Source organism: Antechinus flavipes, chromosome 1, assembly GCF_016432865.1.
Source record: "Antechinus flavipes isolate AdamAnt ecotype Samford, QLD, Australia chromosome 1, AdamAnt_v2, whole genome shotgun sequence".
Classification (NCBI taxonomy): domain Eukaryota; kingdom Metazoa; phylum Chordata; class Mammalia; order Dasyuromorphia; family Dasyuridae; genus Antechinus; species Antechinus flavipes.
Genome location: NC_067398.1, coordinates 628,567,093 through 628,586,974, shown reverse-complemented (window position 1 = coordinate 628,586,974; position 19,882 = coordinate 628,567,093). Strand labels below are relative to the sequence as shown.

Here is a 19,882-nt window from a genome sequence, read left to right as displayed (position 1 = left end):
CACTTTACTTTGCATCAGTTCACACAAGTTATAACAAGTTTCTATTAAACTATCATTTATTTCTTACAGCACAATAACGTTCTGTCATATTCATATATCATAACTTGCTCATTCACTTGTCAATTGATGGGAACTATTAGGTTTCCAATTCTTTGTCACCACAAAAAGGGCTACTATAAATATTTTTTGTATATAGGGAGTGTCCCCTCTTTCTCTGATCTCTTTGGACAAAAACCAGTAGTGGTTATTACTTAATCAAAGGATATCAGTGAGCTTTAATCGTTACTTCTGGAGGAATTACTTTCAACAATAAGATCAAAGATCCAGTGAAGTATTCAATTAAGAAGAGAGAATATTAATACATTAAAAAAATGAAAGAATACATCAATACATCAAGGATTTATGATTTGTCAAGTATCTGTGATCTCAGTGGTATGTGACCACCTCCAACAAATGAAGACTACAATAAAAACTTCAGTTGAGTCTTAGAGAATTACCTGAAACTCAAAAAAACAGAATGTGGAATTGGAAGTTTGGAAGAACTGAGTTCTAATCCTACCTCAGAAATTTATTAGCTGTGTATGATCCTGTTTAAGTCACTTGATCTCTCTATCTCAGTTTCCTTATTTGTAAAGTGAAGAAAATAATAGCATCTGCTTTGCAGGATTATCAAAAGGATCAAATGAGATAACATGAGATAACCCTTTGGAAATCCTGAAGTGCTATAGATAAATGATAGCTATTTTGAAGGCAGATAGGTATGACAGTAAATAGTATAGACCTTGGTGTCAAGAAGGCCAGAGTTCAAATTCAGCTTCAGAGACTTACAAGCTGGGACCCTGGGCAATTTACTAAACATCTCTGACTCAGTCTCCTTATCTTCAGAATGTGAATATTAACTCATAGAGCTGTAATGAGGATAGAATGAAGTCAACATGGAAAGCACTTTCCATACCTTAAATTGATACACAAACAATAGCTGTTTTTATATAAGTATCAGAGGAGATATTTGAAGTCACAACTTTCTGATTCCAATCCACCATTCTATTTGTTATACTATGAGGCCCAATAAAACAATATAAAAGAAGCTAATTGAGAAAATATTAAAACAGTATCCTAGAAGATATGTTTCTACTCATCAATATATGACTTTCAGGACATAAGAGAAAAAAGCTGAGTATGAGATATGGAGCAAAAATATGAGCAAGAAATTACCTTCTTAGAGGAATAAATTTACATCACTGATTTTAAAGAGTACTTTTTGAAATTTTATGTGGATGCAAATAATAGCTCATAGACAACAAATACAGCCAAAATGAAAATAAGTTAATTTATATCAATGTGCAATCAATTTATATCATATTCTTTCTTCGAAAAGTCTGAAAATCCTGAGACCAATTCTTCAGTTTCAATTACTTTTGAAAAATTATCATAAATGGTGACATATTGAGATCTCACAAAATGAAAAAAAAATTACTACAAATATCTTTATATTAGATATTTTCACTAAAGTTCTACTCTAAATTATTTTTTTTGGAAGAGCTTCTCTATGAGAACATTCTAAAGATAAGTATTGAAAAGTCCTATTAAGAACAAAAAATGTAGATCTGGACCTATGTTTTGAGGGCCTATATAGCTAATTGTTACAGAAAGCTGGATGGCTATATGGATAGAACACTGGACCTGAAGTCAGGAAGAACTGGGTTCAAATGTGGCCTTACACATTTACTAGTTGTGGGACCCTGGGCAAGTCACTCAAAGGAAAAACCTATGGATAGTATCAGGCATGCTATAGTCAATGAATGGAATTACAAATCGTGGGACACAACTTAATGGCTGAACAATTAACTAGCTAACTGCACAAAGGTTATTCACTAGCCATTGGTTAATGAAAGTTAATTTGTTTTTTTGGCTACAATAATTCATTAAGACAAGGAAGAATTATAATCTGCATTGATGAAGCAAGTATGCAATGCAATTAAGTCACAAAGCTTTTAAAATAGTGAAGTAGAAAGTACATATTTGTCTTTTATGCCCTGCTACATTTTAGGAATCAAAATAATTTTATACTGTTGTATGACGGTAATATGTATATTTCAAGGAAATTATTGCTTCGTTGAAGTTATTAAATAAGAATTAATAAAACAAAGGAAAAGCAGATGCCAAATTCTCCCAGGAAAGGGTTTACATATATAAAAGTATGTCTTTTTTTTTTTCCAATCTGTACATTTGAGAGTAAGATTCTATTTTTATATGAACTTATTCTTTTGCCAAGAAAGGGACCAAGACACTAATGTAGAGATATCAGAAATTTTATGAAGAGAAATGGGGATAAGATTTCAATGGAAGAAAAAGTTTAAAATTTTTCTATACATATTACATATTTCAATCTTCCAGTTTTATCCCAAACTGTGAGGACCTCCAACAATTCTGTCCTATTCTCTCATGACTCTCTAAAACTTTTCTTTTGGCAGTCTGATTTACAATGATGGTTTCAATTAATGTCTTTATGTTAATGATTCCCAGATCTGTATCTCTCAAGTTACAGACCAGCATTTCCAATAATTTAGCTTTGTTTTAGCACCAAAAAATACTATATACAAACCAAGCTCATCTTCTTTCAAATTTTGATTTCCTGAATTTTATTAGTAACATTATTCTCTCATTCAATTAAGCTTGAAATCTCATACTACATTATCTTTTACTTCATCTCACATTTGATTAAGTTCAAAGTCCTTTGGATTTTACTTCATAAGTATTTTTTGTATCTAACTTCTAATTACAGACACATTCAGGCTCTCACTACCATTCAATACAGACCATTACTATAGTATTGAAATTTGTTTCCTTTTTATCTCCAATTCCCTGAGTAATCTTCCTTTGTTTACAATTTGATCACCTTGCCTCTTTTTCCCTACTTAAAAAAAAGTCAACGCCAATTTATTGCCTATTAAATGAAAGTTCAAATCTCTTGGTCTAGTACATAGATCACACACAGTTGGGTTCACTCTACTTTGCTATCCATATTTAAGCATCTGTTCACATGATAAGCCATATCAACCAAAGTAAATTATTCATCATTCCCGAAATCAAGTTCCTTTTCCTTCCCCAATGTTTTTCTCATATTAGCCTTCATACCTGAAATTCACATTTCCTCCCTTTCCCATTCCTGTTTACCTGCTGAAAACTCCATGTTTTTCAAGTTGATTTCAGTCAACGATATTTATTAAGCACTCACCATATAAGTACAAATGTTAATATCCCACTACTCCATGAAACCATGAAGTGGTCATAAAGGACCATTTCTTCCTAAATGAAAATAATGTTTTCTTCCTTAGATATCTCCTAATATTCAGTGGCTCTCCAATGTGACATTTACAACTTATTAAAATTACTTGAATTCCTTCCTTATCATCTTTATTTTCTTTTAGTTTTTCATTAAAGGAATAACCTATATTTTTCATCTTGAAATCTCCATATCCAGCATTCATCTCCCATAAAGAGTAATGTTTAGATTTGTAAATGTTTAGATTATTAGAAACTCCATGTGTTAATAGCATTTTTTAAAATTAATATATATTTTGAATTCTAATATGTTTTTTGAAAAAAAACCTATGTTTAAAAATTTGTACATTTGTCATTTGGGAGTCACTGTCACTTCTCAGGTAGACTAATAAAAGAAAAGAATGTCAACAAAACAGAATTTTCTCAAGTTTGATAATTAATTACAAAAATTCTTTGGAACAACCACAGATTACACTTTTAACACTTGATAGAGTTATTTATAAAAAGCAAAGCTTCTCAATATTTTCCACTTATTTAGAACTTAGAATTTTCATTTATATATATATTTTAAATATATACAGTAAAATTATTAAAGAGATAACCTTTGCCACTTAACAGAAAAGAGTGACCCAGAATAGTTCATAAGTCTTTAGTTCCTATATATAAGCAGATCAATAGTATCAGTACCGATCTCCTTTCTTTGCCACCACTAGTCTCTCTAAGAGACATGCTACACTCAGTAACAAACTAAACAAAAATATAGGCAAGAAAATGAGCAAAATATTGGGGGAGACAAAAATAAATGCAAATTACTATTCTCAAAGAAATTACAATCTGTAAAGGGAAATAAGACATTCAATGAAATTACTAAAGTAACAAAACAATATTCTAAATGCAAAAGACAGGAGCTACAGAAGTTCTGAGAAAGAAGAAACTACTTATAAGATGTTGAGAAATGAAGGAATTCTTCCTAGAACATTTGAGAAGGTCTTGAAGCATCCAGAGGATTCCAAAAGACATCAATTACCATACTCATTTTCTTTCCAAATGGTCTTGAGTACTTTGTTCATAACCAATCTCCATCATTTTTTAAATTTTTTTTATTTAAGGTACCACAATTTAAGAAAGGAATTTTTCAAATTAATTTGCTTTCAGAATGCTTTAGGCTTAAAATACATTGGAAAAAAACAAAAGGTATTGTTTGCCCTCTGGTGAGAAAGTCCCTAGATAAAGAGCTATGGAAATTATGAAGGAAAAGAGAAAAACATCAAGCCTATGTTCTCAATGAGAAAACTGATATGTAACACAATACTTGTGTTATTTCTTATTTAATATTTTAGAAATCATAATATCACTAGCAATGCTTTTCATGGAATCACTACTCACATTCTACATTCCACCAGGCTTCCACAGAAGGCATATTTTAAAATGCTAGTAAAACACTTAAACATTGTCTTAGGAATACTGGAAAACAAGTGATTTGGCAACTTTCTAAGGACTATGTCTAAATGGATTTCCTTCTGCTGCTGTATCCATAACCCTAGATAAGTTTAGGAATAACTACAACAGGGATATTCAGACAACTCAGACCACTTAAGCTCCAACTTCCTTTTTCCTATGCAATGTAAACAACCTGAAGAACTACAAAAATCTTGTTTCTGTATTACACTATTATAATGCAATCTAAAAAGTTGAAAGTAGTTATGTAAATTTTGATTATTGATGATTTTAAACAGTGTCTCCAGGGTCTCACTGACCTAGAGCCTTCAGAAATTAATTAAAGGGTCATAGGGCTCCTTTCCAGGTCAATCTCCTCAAAGGAAATCCTCTACAGATGTTTGGGACCTCTCAGAAAGCAAGGACTCAAGAAAAATTTCCAAATGACATTGACAAGGCTGTGGGTAAAATGATTGATGTTTAAATAAATGAAAATATATTCATCAAATGTTTGCTTTTTCATCAGGGGAATTCTAAAATGTGATATATGAGAAAATAATCAGATTTTTAAAAAAGAAAAATAAAATGCTATAACTTACCATGCTGTTTGGATTTCTTTTTTTTCTTCTTCTTTTTCTTTTGTTTTGGCCTAAAATGATCTTTATCTCTTTTCTCTTTTCTCTCTTTATCCTTTTCTTTCTTCTTACCTGAATAATACAATATGTTAATAGTCATTATCAGTCCTAGAAATTATCCTGTATAACTAACCTAAATGTGGCATTTAAATTTAAATAAATGAACTCTATCAGTCATCTGCCCAGAGAACAAGAATTTAATTAATCCATCGGTGCCTTAGCTCTAGACCTCCTAATTAATTTATTGAAATATAAGAGGGGATCTTCATTAGTATACCTGAAAATTACTGAAACCTTGAAGTTAATATAGACATGAATGTAAATCTTTTAAAAGAGGATAATGATTACTTAATGCTTCAAATTAAATCTCATAGTTAAGAGAATATATCGAGCTAAGAATTTCTAAATATAATTTTAATAAGTAAAACCTTAAAAAGATTTCTTTGAAAACCCAATATATCAACACAAGTTATCATTTCTCTTTTTAAGAAACAGAAAAATTAAACTAGATTGCTTTCTAGATAACTTCCAAGTACTTTCTAAAACAAGGGAAAAAATTATATCCCCCTGGAAAGGTGTTCTTGTAAAATTCTTCTAAAGCAACATATTAATATATGATTTTATAAGAATGCTGAAAGAGAAAGACAATGTTCTAAGATAATTTCATTCAGTTTTTCTAAGTTATTTTTAAAAATTTCAACCGAGTATTCATTGTTAGCTTTTATTTAAGTTCTTTTATCTACCTAACTTCACATAGCTACCAACATTCAGTTATTCAGAAGATACCTAATTAGAATTTTATCTAGGTCCCTTCTCATTTTATGTTTGATTCCTTGCTTTAATTATTGTATTATTTCTATTACAGAGCAAAAAAAAAAAAAAAAAGATATTAAAAGATCTATCTCAAAGTAGCCAACTCTTGCCTGTAAAAGGTTAATATAAAAGAAGACTGAGGAAAATGACTAAAATGAGGTTTTGAAAATATCTATATATTTTATATCTATAATCTTTCAGGTACCTGAAATCTCAATACAACAAATATAGCCAGTATCTTTCATAATTGATATTTTTATATTTTTAACATATATTTTTATATATTTAAAACTCACATGTTCATGTTTTGTCACTGAGGAAAAAAAAAAGCTTTAGATTTGTTAATAATGTTGTACAATACTTGTTTAAAATCAACATTATATTTGAAGTTTTTTATTCTTTCCCTCCAAATCAATGAGTTAATTATTTTCCCCTCTGATTTCAATATTTTTATCTCTGTGTATATAATTAGAAATAAAACCTAAAATATGTATTATATTGCTCTTACCTGCCAACCCAATCATCTTCCCTATCGTTGATGAAATTCAAAAGGCCATTTTATAACCCTGAATGTACTAGACTTAATTTTCTACCTTTGAGCAGTACATAGTTAAATTAGTAAGTAGGACACTGAAGAACTAATCCATCCTGATATACTGCATGATTAGGTAAGATATTATCTTTTCTAAATTGTTCCAGGATATCCACTCATTTTCAATGACAGAAGCCCATATCTAGATAGAGAAAATTACCAATCCCCACTTCTATATTTTTTTCTCTTTAAAAAATACTAAAACAGATGAAAACTTACACCTAAAAGAGTATAACAGGTAAAAAGTAAGGGGCAGGCTATGCTCTCCCTTTCTCTCAAGCTTTAGCCTTTTGCTTAAATATTATTTTCTGTTCATACCAAATGTCGTTGAACTTTTCTCTTCCAATTTCACTTTTTTTTCTGTTTTCAATACTCCTGTGGGTTTGGGGTAGGGGGAAAAACAATATATAAGTTTAGTGGGACAGAATGATGTAGAGATCTTTCTTTGCAATATTTCATAGTATCAACAGAGAACTTTTTAAAAGTGCTACCTTATTTGCTGGTACAAGCACCAACAACATTTTTTTTTTTTTTAGTTTACTTAAAAATAAATGTAGGTGTGCTTTAGAATAAATTGTATATTATTAAGTTTTACCAAAAGAATTTGTCATTTGAATTCCTTAAAACAGAAAATTCCCTACCAAATGAAAAATGATTCCATTTATTAGCACTGCATACACAAATGCTTTAGATTTTTACAAAACCTTCTAGATATCTATGTGAAAACTTAAGTGTATAAGAAGGAGAAAAAAGGTAGAAAGAAAAAAAAGGGAGAGGAGAAAGTTGGAAAGAGGAAGAGAAGAAATGGAGGAAAGAAACCAAAAATAAGAGGAGAGTAAAGAGACAGAGAGAAAAAAAGGGGGAAAGAGAAGGTAAAGAGAAAAAGAAAAAGAAGGGGGAAGACAAGCATAGATGAATGAGGGGAGAGACAGAGAGAAAGAGAGATAGAATAAGGAAGGGAAGAGAGAAAGGCAAACATTCACTATCCTTTACAATTTCATTCAGGAAAATTAGTAAGGTATATAAATTCTGCTCCTCCTCCCCAATAGCTACATAAGGCTGCATATAAGTTTTTATTATGAAAAGGCTATCTATCTGTATCTATATTTATATCTATATATTTTTTATAGAGAAGCTATTTTATATATAAGTTACAGGTTCAAGTTCTACAAAGAATTTTAAAGACTTAAAGAATTTAAACAATATATTTATATAGATAATGTCAGTTTGGAAGCTCAAACCAATCCAAACTGAGTATTAACTTTGATGCCCATTACAAAAGTGTCACTCGGTGCCAATTTTTCTTAAGTCATGATAGAACTATTCTACAAATAACTATTTCTTCATTACTTCTCAGATGTAAAAGCTGTTAAAAATATAACTGAGACCAGGAAAGGTGAAGTAGCAAAGGGAAGAGATCTTCCCAGGGAAACCTGGTTTTAAGTCCAAGTCATCATGTAAGCAACTCATCCCCACCCAGGCAACCCTTTTATAATTTGAGCTTGAACTGGTGCTGATTTACATTGGCTGAAAGGACTATATATTCCTTCCTAATGGTCCCTCTAAAGAAAATCAACCTCAAAAACCCAAAACACATATGTAACTAAATGTTCTAATTTGTACTAAACAATTTTTTAGTAGTTTATAAAGTTTATAGTTTATAGTTTATAAAGCACCCAAATGTAAAATGCATTTTTTAAAAATTACTTTATGTTGAAAGATGTATAACTTATCAACATGCATGCAGAGCTGCCCTGCAAGAGAATTTAAAGTTCATCTAATCAGACTCACTTTAAAGATGAAGAAACTGGAATGTAGAAAGATTAGTATGCCCAGAATCATATAAGCAGTAAGTATCAAAGGCAAAATATGAATCCAGTTTTCCTCTGACTCTCAAGATCCCTCAATTACTAATGGTCATTTCATACGACTCTAAAATTCTTGCTAGGATTTGAACCTATAACTTGTATATAAAACAGCTTCTCTATTAAAAATGTATATATGTCTACTTTAACATATTTAACATGTATGGAACTGCCTGCCATCTAGGGGAGGAGGTAGAGGGAAGGAGGGGAAAAGTTGGAACAGAAGTTTTTACAAGGGTCAATGTTGAAAAATTACCTATGCATATGTTTTGTCAATAAAAAGCTATAATAATTTTAAAAATGTATCTATGTCACCTTCAAATGATCATAATTTAAAAGCATTGGTACACATATCTTTATTTATATGGGTAACATAAAAATTGGTATCTCTTTCATCTTATTTCAAAACTCATTAACTAATCTAAATTAAATAGAAATCCAAAGATAGCATATAAATAATAGCACTAAATTAATCAGCCAAAACTGCTTAATAATTTGAGGGAAAATTTAAGTAATTTAAACCATCTGCTTATTCTCTGGAGAGGATATACATGTGAGAAATCATAGCAAAGATAAATATCTGTATTGAGATTCCCCTACTAAAGATAAGAAGGTAATAAAAATAAAATACTGTAGTCATTGCCTCTTCCTTTCTTTTTCTAAGGTTACTTCAGTACTTCAAGAATCTGGAATTTCCTCCATGTAGGTAATTCATTTCACTGACACAGGTCCTTCTGTACTTTATGCTATCTACAAAAGTTATTGGAGTCAAAAATTTCAGTAGATATAGATAGCCTGGTTATTGAAAACTTTGAACTTCATGGGTCTAGTCTTGGGTCCCTAATGATTACACTATGACTATTCAGAACCTGTTCCTCAGTCTTTGCAAAATGATTATAGAAAAGATAAAGATGAAATCAGGGCTTTATGAATTCTCTCTTAAGCTATCTTTTGAAAACTGAAGACTCAAGATTTTCTTTTTTTTTAGCATGCCATATATTTGCAAGCAGAATTTAACATATTTAATATAACTTGTGTTTGGTTTCCTACTAATCACTATCATATCCCAGGAATTGTGCTATTATAAATCTAATGTTAGTTAAAGTTGACAAAATAGCAGGTTTTAAGTTACTATTACACTGTGGATGAGACAATTCTAGATTAAATCTCTTTTTCTGACCTAGGATAGTATTATGAGAAACAGAGGAAAGTGTTTTGCCTTATGGAATGCTTTGAATAGTAGAGGACTAGATAACTTAAGTCCACATCAATTAGAGGTCCTTACAGAATGAAACAATAAATCCTGAATTTTTCCTGTTACATATCAATAGTACTAAAATGAAGTTTTATGGGGCTTTTTGTTTAATAAAAATAAACATCAAGGAACAGAAAAAGGAAAGAAACATTAACTCAAAAACTCTGTGTCAAGAACTTTACAACCATTATTTCATCTGACCTCATAACACCACTAGAGACAAGTATTGTTATTATTCCCATTTTACAATTGTGGAAATTGAGGTAGACAGTTTGAGTGACATGCCCAGGGTCACAGAGTTAGTACATATTTAAGACTATATTTGAATTCAGCCCTTGCTGGTTTTAATGCCCAGCATTCTATATCCACTAAGAACTCACACTGTAAATTAGAAACCTCTAAAACCTAGTTATAGAATAAGAAAACATATAAAAATTGATCTTTAAACATAGTAAAAGTAACAAAGTACTTTACATGCATTATCTCACCCTGACCTTCACAAATCTTGTTAGTCCCATTTCAGACAAAAACATATATTAAATTTTCACATGGGTGACCTATTTTTCCAAGCCTAATGGGCCAAACACTACAAAAGGCCAAACCTCACCTAGCTACTTTGTCACATAGGGAAATTAGATGAGAAAAATGGCTAGATCAATACAGTACTACTTTAAAAAAGTTACAAATAAATATCTATAAAAGGATTATTTCTATCTAATTATTATAAAAAGACATGAAAACCCTAAAGTGTGATGTGACATGTAATAGGCAAGCACTTGGGTCATGATTAAGAAAAACTTGAGGCAGACGAAGAGATAATAAGAGAATTAATGTCCTCCTTTTAGGAAAAGAATCTCATTTCCAAAAAAGAAAGATCTTTAAATCAGATAGATCATTGGTTTTAAAGGTTTGTTTTTTTCCCCCATCATTTGAGAATAGGACCCTAAAATTACAAAAAAATGTATTATGTGATCTTGAGAATTATTCTAAAATTTCAACAAGTCCAAACAGGATTCAGTTTTTAAATATTCAAGTTTTAAGTTTTACTGGTATTTGATAGGACATAATTTGAAAACAATGAAAAAATTTTAAAGTCTTGGTGTTTTTCTTTTAAAATTGTATACAAATTATCCTCCATAGATATCCTCCATAGAAAAATAATTTCAGAAGTCCTGATAAAATTCCTGGTGACAAGCAAGTTTAGAAACAACTCAAAAATTTAAATTTAAACAGCTACAATATCTCAGGGATATTTTCCTCTTAAAATTCCCAAGCATGCCCCATTTGGTAAATTATAAGGAACCATAAAGTGAATTTGTATCTTAACAAGTCACATATTCTGAACAATTCTAGAAACAATAAATTCTCTGAACAAAAAAAAATATATAAATAAAGTAAATTAATTGACGTGTTGATTATAACATAACACTTTTGTATGGTTATCCTAGGAATTCTGAAATGGAAACAAGGCTGAAACCCAGTTAACAAGCAATATCAAATAAGGAGAGGTAGAGAACTGTGAATCTTAGGGCACAAACTTAAGATACATAATAGGAATATGCTACCAAGCAAAAGCAATAGATGCAATTATTATCTATTTATTTATTAGATATCTATTAGATTGGATATTAACTATCTAATTGTGGTACAGCTTGCTTTTTTGCACTATAGGGTTCTTTGTGAAGAAGGTGTGAAATGAGAAAGGGCCAGCCTTAGAATCTAGCTGATCTAGGATCAAGTTTTGGCTTAGATATCATGAACAAGTCACTTAAGCAAGTAAAAAGTCTCTCTAAGTATCAGATGAGCAGTTCTGTTGGAGTAAATTTCCATCTTATAAGTTCTCATGAACTCATAGGTCTGAATCAAAAGGGAAAAAAATTATAACTTAAGGAAAGTATTTTCTATAAACATTTAGATTAATATTTATGCCCAAAAGTAAATTATATTTTTGATGCATTTACATTATTAAATACCAGTAGGATCATAAATTTAGTGCTGGAAGATGCATCAGAGTTTATTTAGTTTGACTGCTCCATTCTGCTGACGATAGTTGATGGATATTAAGTGACTTGTTCAAGGTCACCCAGAGAGAAAGTATCTGGGTAAGATCTGAAAATAAGTCTTCTGGCTTGAAGCCAGCACTCTTTCCACAATACCATACTCTCTTCCAAAATGAAAGTCTTTAAAGTTTTATCAATTTAAGAAGCTTCCTAATATTTGTTTATTTGGTGGTTTTTTGGAGATGAGTGAATGAGGGGAGAAAGGAAAGAAACTTATTATCTAATTCTAAATAACAAAAAATGCACTGGTAATTAAATGTACAAATTAATTTTAACTTTTGTAAAAGAAATTTAAGTTAAGCAAATTTAGGATAAACAATGATACATTGTTACTGATAATTTCACATCAACAAAAGAGATATTGAAGGAATGCAATAACATACTCATTGTAAGGTCTATTATACATTATCAGGAAACTGGTTTCAGGATGTTTCTTTTTAGTGTATACAGCCAATGGACAAGGGAAAAGTTCAGAAATATGCTTTCTCTAAAACATAATAAAATGAATAGTTTTAGAGATTTTATTATATTCAATTTTTCACAAGCACTACAGTCTACAAACCAAAAAACTACTTTTTTTGCTTATTCTACAATTGACTGAATATAGACAGATATTGGCTAGTCAATTCTACATTTATTATTTATTGACATGATGCTATTTTGAAACTGACTTGATTTATTCCGACCAGAGTTACTTAGGAGAATAATAGTTTCATAAAGTTTTTAGCCATGGCTAATACTATTATACAAAGATATAGTTAGAAATATTCTGCAGACTTTGAGAATATTTTTAAAAATTTTAATATACATCATATATTTTTAAAATATACTAAGTATTCTCATGTTATAATCCAGAAAAACAGCTAAATCTTTGATTTCACAAATTTAATCTTCTAATTATTTTAAATCAATTGTATATGTTAAAATAATTTTTCAAGGTTTATATTTATTTTTTATTTTGTTATTATTTATATTTATTAGAATCAGTGCTTCTTGAAAAGACTGCCTGTTAAAAAAATTTTTCCCATTACTTAAAATACATAATTTTAAACATTAACATATTCACTGTTCTTCTGATTTAAAAATAAGATTTAAAACATTTTTTCTGCTCTATGACTGTCTCTGAGTCCAATTAACTAAATAAGTTCAGAATGAACTTAAAAATATTTTATTAAAACCTAGTCTTTCAGTGATGCAGGGTAGGGAAAGTAAGTTTAACTGAGCTGAATGACTAGAATTATTGATTTATACTTAAATTTGAATTAGACCCTACTTGTTTTACTAAAATTTTAAATTCTCAATTATTTATTTACATTTTTTATTAATGTTTCAATCCCTTCACAACCAAGTATTAGTTTTATTTAATACAATGCAAAGCAGATAGGAAGAAGGTAGATTGTAAGCAGAGGTAAGACTCATGTTCAGGAATGTTTAGACAGTATAGAAGCCTTACAAAAAGCAATTTTAAAGAGATAAAGGGGACCCTATCTCTCCTCAAAAAATAATTTATGGGTTCTAGATACACACAATTTTAGATGAATTGCTAGCTAGGCCTGTTGTGGGGGAGGGATCCCAAAACAAAAGGATTGATATTTGCCCCTGAAACTGAAGAAATACTTAACTCTAATTAGGAAACACTGATAAAAATTTTAAAAATAAAATAGTTTACTAGTCTCAAAATTGTCAAAATTTAGATAATACATTCATCTTTCTTCTGACAGAAAGAACCATATAATAATGGAAGCTGCACAGATTCTTTAAGACTTTTTTTTAATTTTTAAGAATCACAGTTGCTATATCCCTCATAGTAATTTACTATGACCAGAAGTTAGAAAATTTGGAAATTGGCCATTTGGATGTAACAATTTGAAGGATAAATAAGAATCTGGAAGGATCCCAGAAAATTCAGGGCAAAGAAAGGAACTGGGAGAGATCCTACATGTTATTGCACAAATACAAACTTAATGCTTCTTTAAAATTAACAAATCTAAATAAAAAGCATTTTCCTATATCTATATCTATAAGCCTAACTATTTATAAACTGAATCTTTTTACCTGACACTGTTGAAGCTACTCTTCCATCAGTTACTGCTTTGGAAGAATGATATGAAATCATCTGTATATCTTCCTTTTCTGTACTGGGGTACTCATTAAAAGAGGATTCTGTGGTTACGGGTGCTGTAACCTCCGAACTACGGCTTAAGTCAAGAGGGAGAGAGGGTCCAAGCTTCTCAAGTGATACATGAGCAACATCAGGTACTACATAAAAGAAAGAATGTAATAAAATATTAATAGAGAAAAACTGATCCAATGAATATCAATTTGGATTAAAGTGTTAAACAAGTGCTTATCAGTCCAAAAGATGTCAGTAGAAAAAGCAGAAATGTCTTAGTTTTCAAGTTATTTTTATGATTTAGATTTTTTTTTATGTGTTCTATATTAAATTAGAATACATTACCCTCAGGTATTGATGGCTCTTGCTGATTTTGAGAACTGATGGAGAACACTTTTCCATCAGTGATTGGAGAGGGAGAAGAAACCTTTTCTACAGAATCATCAGGCAACGGCAAAGTGGCTAAACGCTGTGATCTTCTTCTCCGCTCACTATGTTTGGAAGGTCTAGGGGGATTCACAGGTTGTGATGGACCTAGAAAAAGATCTTTCAATGTTCATGAAGCAGAGATATGCCAGGCTCATCTTATAAAATTTTAGTGACTTAAAGAAGGGATATGCTTTAAAAATATGCTCAAATTCTATCTGATGCTCCAAAATCCACAGGATTTAGAATTTGGCCCCTCACTGGCAAAGTTAATGAATAAAAATCTCAATTCTAAAATGTACTGTTGTCAAGAGTTTAAAATAATTGGGGCTGTCTATTTTGAGTAATATGAATACACTAATTTGGGGGTAAAAGGAGAAAAAAATCTTCTTTAATCCTATATAAAAGAGATTAATGTAGTTAACTATTAGGTTTTAGCTCAGTGAATATCTATAATTTTCACTCATGGAAATATTGTTCCTTTGTATTAGAAGAATTTTTTAAAATTATGCTTATAACAAAAGGTATGATAATTTCTGGTTAGGAAAAAACTCAAGGGGAACTATAAAATATATCAAAATACTTTGTGCTTTACTTTAGTTACCAAAGTAAAGCTACTGAGAGTTAGCTGTAGAGAATTAACCTTCAACTTTTTTACATGGATTTTTGTGAATATTTTGGACCTAATTTTATTTAAAAACAACAAAGAACAATTAATTAACCATCTACTCAAGATACAAGGCATACAAAAATATACCATCTTACATTTATGTTTTATAAATGTGACCTGGTAATCCATGCAATTTCACACTAAAGTGAAATACATTTTTATCAACGTTGTCTTTATTCCCTGTCTAAGAAAGGCATTTTTGAGCATATAAGTTTATACGTCTGTTCAGAAGACAGGCTCAAAAAAAACATAATATTAATAGCATAAATTAAAGGGGAGATTTAAAGTGTCTAAAAATACAGGAGCTATTGCTACTTACAGGGCATGCTCTCTCATGCTAATAATGCCCCACCACAAATGCAAATTCAACAAACACCATCTATTAACTACCTACTATATTCAAAGCATTGTACAAGGCATAGTTTTTCATGGTATTTAGTTTATAAATCAAAATGTAGAAATAAAAACAAACTGCTATAATATAATGTAGCTATTAAGTCCATGATATGAATAATCCTCAAAAGAAAAATACTTACCAATGTTATGTGACATTGTAGTAGATACTGTTGATATTGTTTTTATGAGAAATGTCACAAAATGAAGAGTATGTAGAACATAGTTGAATTCTTGGCCCACTCTCACCCCCCTCTCTTTCTACCCATCCACTCCCCGCCAAAAAAAGGCCCAATTATGCCTTTAAAAAAATCACAAATATTAAACTTTCAAATACCCCTTCCTTTTAAAAAATTATTCAGCAACTTTAAATTGAAGAAAAGACAAACAACTGTTTAACACAGTAGACCTCTTAATGCCTAAATTTTACAATTATGAGATACGTAGACATATTTCAAAGAGACATGTCATTTTCATTTAGCAATAATGACTGCTGATTGGTCTGTGAGTAAAAGACAAAAATCTTTTTCACAGTGTTGCTCAATTAATATCATAGATCTTTTACCTAAAATATATATATATATATATATATGAATTTTATAATTTGTATGAAAAGAAAAGAAACCCATTAGGGGCACAACTGCTCTTAACTAGGAACTATCTGTAGGGCAGAGGTGTCAAACCACATGCAGCCTACAAAACTCCAGAGTACAGCCTCAACTATATTAAAATATAATTGAGAAAGATTTAACAAAATAAACAAACATGTTGATCTGTGGTTTTCTGTAGTCCGCAGGGATCCATTTCTGTTTGAATTTGACACCACTGTTATCAGGAATCCTTTTTAAAAAAAAAATACTGCTCTAACTCAAAGAATTAGCAATAGCTCCTAAGAACTTTTTTCCACTTTTATCCAGGAGGCTCCTTCCTTTTCCTACCAGTGAGGTAAGTGGAAGTTCACAGATATGGAAAAAATAGCATAGTTTTTTGGTACTTTATTTTTTTTATTTTGGAGGGCATAGTAGGGCCAAACGAGGGTGTGTGTGTGTGTGTGTGTGTGTGTGTGTGTGTGTGTGTGTGTGTTTTGGGGGGAGAGGCTGTTGTACATCAATATATCCAAGGTAAAATTTCTGGGTAAAATATTAAAATAAAAAAAAAAAGATTAGCTATAAACTTCACTGATGAGTCTGTTTCTCTCTCTCTCGTTTAAATAAATTAGGCATTTCAAAGTGTTTACAATATTAGCTGTGGAGATTCAAATTAGGATGAAATTTATGTCACTGAATGACATGATTTCTCAATCACCGTAATAGTCTCTGTACCATAAATGTCAGAAACATAAGCAGTTTCACATCTAAAATAAATTTAAACTTCTCTGTCATTCCCATTAAGACTGAATTTTTAAGAGCAACCTCATAAAAAGCAATATTAAAAACTACAATCAAAATTATGTTGCTTATAGGATAAGTAACTAATTTTTAAAAAATCTGTGCTCACTAGTTTTATTAATCACTGAAGAAGGAAGCTGAGATACAATCGTCAAATCCTCGACTTGTATTAACTCTGGGGAAAGTGGCGATTTAGGGGGTTTTATACACCCAGAAGAATCTCCAGATTCATGTTTGCATTTCTTGCTGCGAGCCTTCCCTGAAGACAAAGTTGAGGATAACAGTGCAGGTTTCTGAGTGTTGGCAGAACTGCTAATGTCAGCTTCATTTTTTTTCTGACTTTGAGGTTTAGGTGAAATCTCCTGAATAAATAATAAAAAATTGATATTTTTATTTCGGTTTCTTCACTGTTGTTCTTGTTTTCTACTTTGATTGTTAAGCAACTTTAGTATCCAAAAAAAAAAAAAAAAAAACATTGTTAAGCAACACATAACATCTCTCTAGTACAAATGAAAAACCAAAAAGAACCCCACATTTTTTTTAAAACGTTGAAAAGGCCATCTTTAAAGGGACACTGTCAATTCTGGTTCTACAATTTTTTCTATCAAATTACTATTATTTATAATGCCCTCAAAATTTTAAAATAGCATTACCTTATAATTTGATAAGATTTTTCCTGTAACATTAATAAAATAATTTCTATTCATTTGTATAAACACAACTATTAATGCCCGTGTGCATATAAGTAAACAGTAGGATTTATTTATTCTGTTTCACAGCAAGAGTAGTGAATTTTGATTTTTAATTAGAGAATGTATCATTTTTAAAAACGTAGTCTAGGCTGAATTTTGGGATCTGTAAGTGTCTGACAGGTTCCCTTTAAGGAAAGATCTCAACACAGAAAATGATGACCAAATTAATAGACTGAGCACACTATCTTTAATCCACTTTAGTGTTGGAAGCCAGTTTCACAAGCAAAAGGCATTATGAAATCAGAGCTACCAGCAATGTAGAGTTAATGGACTAAAAAAAAAAAAAAAAAAAAAAAAGACAAAAAAAATCCAAACACACAAAAAAGGATATAAAATATAAGTTTGAAATTTCGTATCTGAAAATAAAATACATCACATTTTGTAGAATACTGTCTCCCCCTTCATCCTATTATATGATTGTAGTAGATAAAAATAATTTTATATTTTCTTATTTTTCAGAAACAGTATAATTATTTTTGTAAGCAAAATGTCCTCCATGCTGGATACTCTGCATCCAAGTTGGAAATAGGATGGACTCTAACGGATCTGGGTAGACTCTAAAGTATTGGAATGTAATTACTATTTTTAGAAGTCTAATGTGTCTATAGTTCTATTGTGATTTATAATCATAGTGCTATGCACTTATTAATTTTTTTTTTTTTTACCAGCACAGGCTTCTGTAACAACTATTAGGATTATGAACCACAGCTTCTTTCCAATCGGTCTCTCACTCCCATGACTAGTTGTGAGGGATGATCATCAGGTCTGCAGACCTCGGAACTTTGGAAGGTCACGATTTGAGGATAGAATAATTTTCCTTTTCTAGTGAAACACAAGAGCTCCAAGTTTCAGTGTAAGTATATGCAAGCAAGTATTCTATGTATTTAGAGGGGCATCTTTGAGTGTTCTAATGGCATGCTGGATATAATACATTAAAGGTCTGTTGCAAAGTATCCCACTCAGTTGTCACCAGTTTTATTATTGAATCACTCATTATAGATGTGAATTAGAAGTGCAAGCTAGTCATTTAAATAAATAGTCCACAAATTGGAGAGAATCCCTATGCTGATTATAGAAGATATTGTCAGAAAATTAATTAGAGCCATAGCTTGTAAATAAACAATTTTATTGTTCATCTTCACATATGTGAAAGACATTACTACAGCATCCAGTACTCTCAAGTTACAAAGTTATTTAAAACAAGATTTAAAAACTTAAATTAATATTTTGATAAGGTGCTTAAGCTCTAACAAGGACAAATTAACATTATAAAACCTTACTGAATTGTTATTCATCTAATGCAAATTTTGTTCAAAAGTAAATATAACATGACATATCCCTAGTACAGTTAAATAAACTATAATATCTGTAACTAATAATCTGAGATTTAGGGTTCAAGACAATGGATTGTAAAAAAAAAATTAATATAAATAAAATATAATTCATTAAAACAGTTTTTTCAGCTGTTGGCCTATGAATCTCTACTGTGTCTCAATTCACATAATTTGAAGAACTCTTCATTACACCTTAGCCACCTGTACAAGAGAGGCAGCTGATAATGCCTATTTACCTTAGGCCTATCAGCTAATCTGATAAAAATTCATATTTGAGGGTTTTATAACTCGGCTATTTTAATTTCCACTAGGGGTGGCACTTGGGATAAAAGTTATTAATTTAGCTATGAAAGATTTTCCCATTTAAATCAACATGGATAAGGAAAAGGGGAAAAATGGCCTGACCACTTTTTTGTAGATGCTTTTAAAAGAAGCTAATCTAACTAAAATTTTTGTTAAATTAAATGAGCATCCTTATTACAAAACTTGCAAGGCCTCCCAGATTACTTTGTAAACAATAAAAATGTAAACAGCCGAGTTAGTCTAAAAGCTACTTTATGTAGCTAGTCTATGGAATGTGCACCGCTTCCAGCACTAAATCTTAAACATAAACAATATAGGTAATCCATACAATCACATTCACTTCAATGGGGTTCTGCATAATAAAAGATTGACATTGTAATGAATCCTCCAGAAATGTTTTACTAACCATGTCCCTGATTTATTGCATACTGAGAATAGTATAAACAGTGATTAAAAAATACACAGTAATTTAAAATCTGGGATGTTAAATATAACACAGTAAAAATATCACACAAAATTTGGTTGACATCATAACGGCAAAGAATTAACCGTTGTTGTAGA

General features: G+C 30.5%; 1 protein-coding gene across 13 annotated transcripts in view; it reads right to left on the bottom strand.

Moving 5' to 3' along the window:
- PHF20L1 (PHD finger protein 20 like 1) overlaps window positions 1-19,882 on the bottom strand; it is a 102,763-nt gene that overhangs the window by 33,823 nt on the left and 49,058 nt on the right. For 7 of the 13 annotated variants that reach the window (XM_051971119.1, XM_051971109.1, XM_051971110.1 and 4 more), the window contains 6 exons: window positions 17,042-17,294; window positions 15,688-15,714; window positions 14,401-14,589; window positions 13,998-14,201; window positions 7,081-7,137; window positions 5,322-5,429 (listed from right to left, as the gene is read on the bottom strand). In XM_051971119.1, the coding sequence (XP_051827079.1) occupies window positions 5,322-5,429; window positions 7,081-7,137; window positions 13,998-14,201; window positions 14,401-14,589; window positions 15,688-15,714; window positions 17,042-17,294 (838 nt within the window). The remainder of the gene's footprint in view (window positions 1-5,321; window positions 5,430-7,080; window positions 7,138-13,997; window positions 14,202-14,400; window positions 14,590-15,687; window positions 15,715-17,041; window positions 17,295-19,882) is intronic. The other 6 variants (XM_051971114.1, XM_051971115.1, XM_051971118.1 and 3 more) reach the window with 4 other exon arrangements.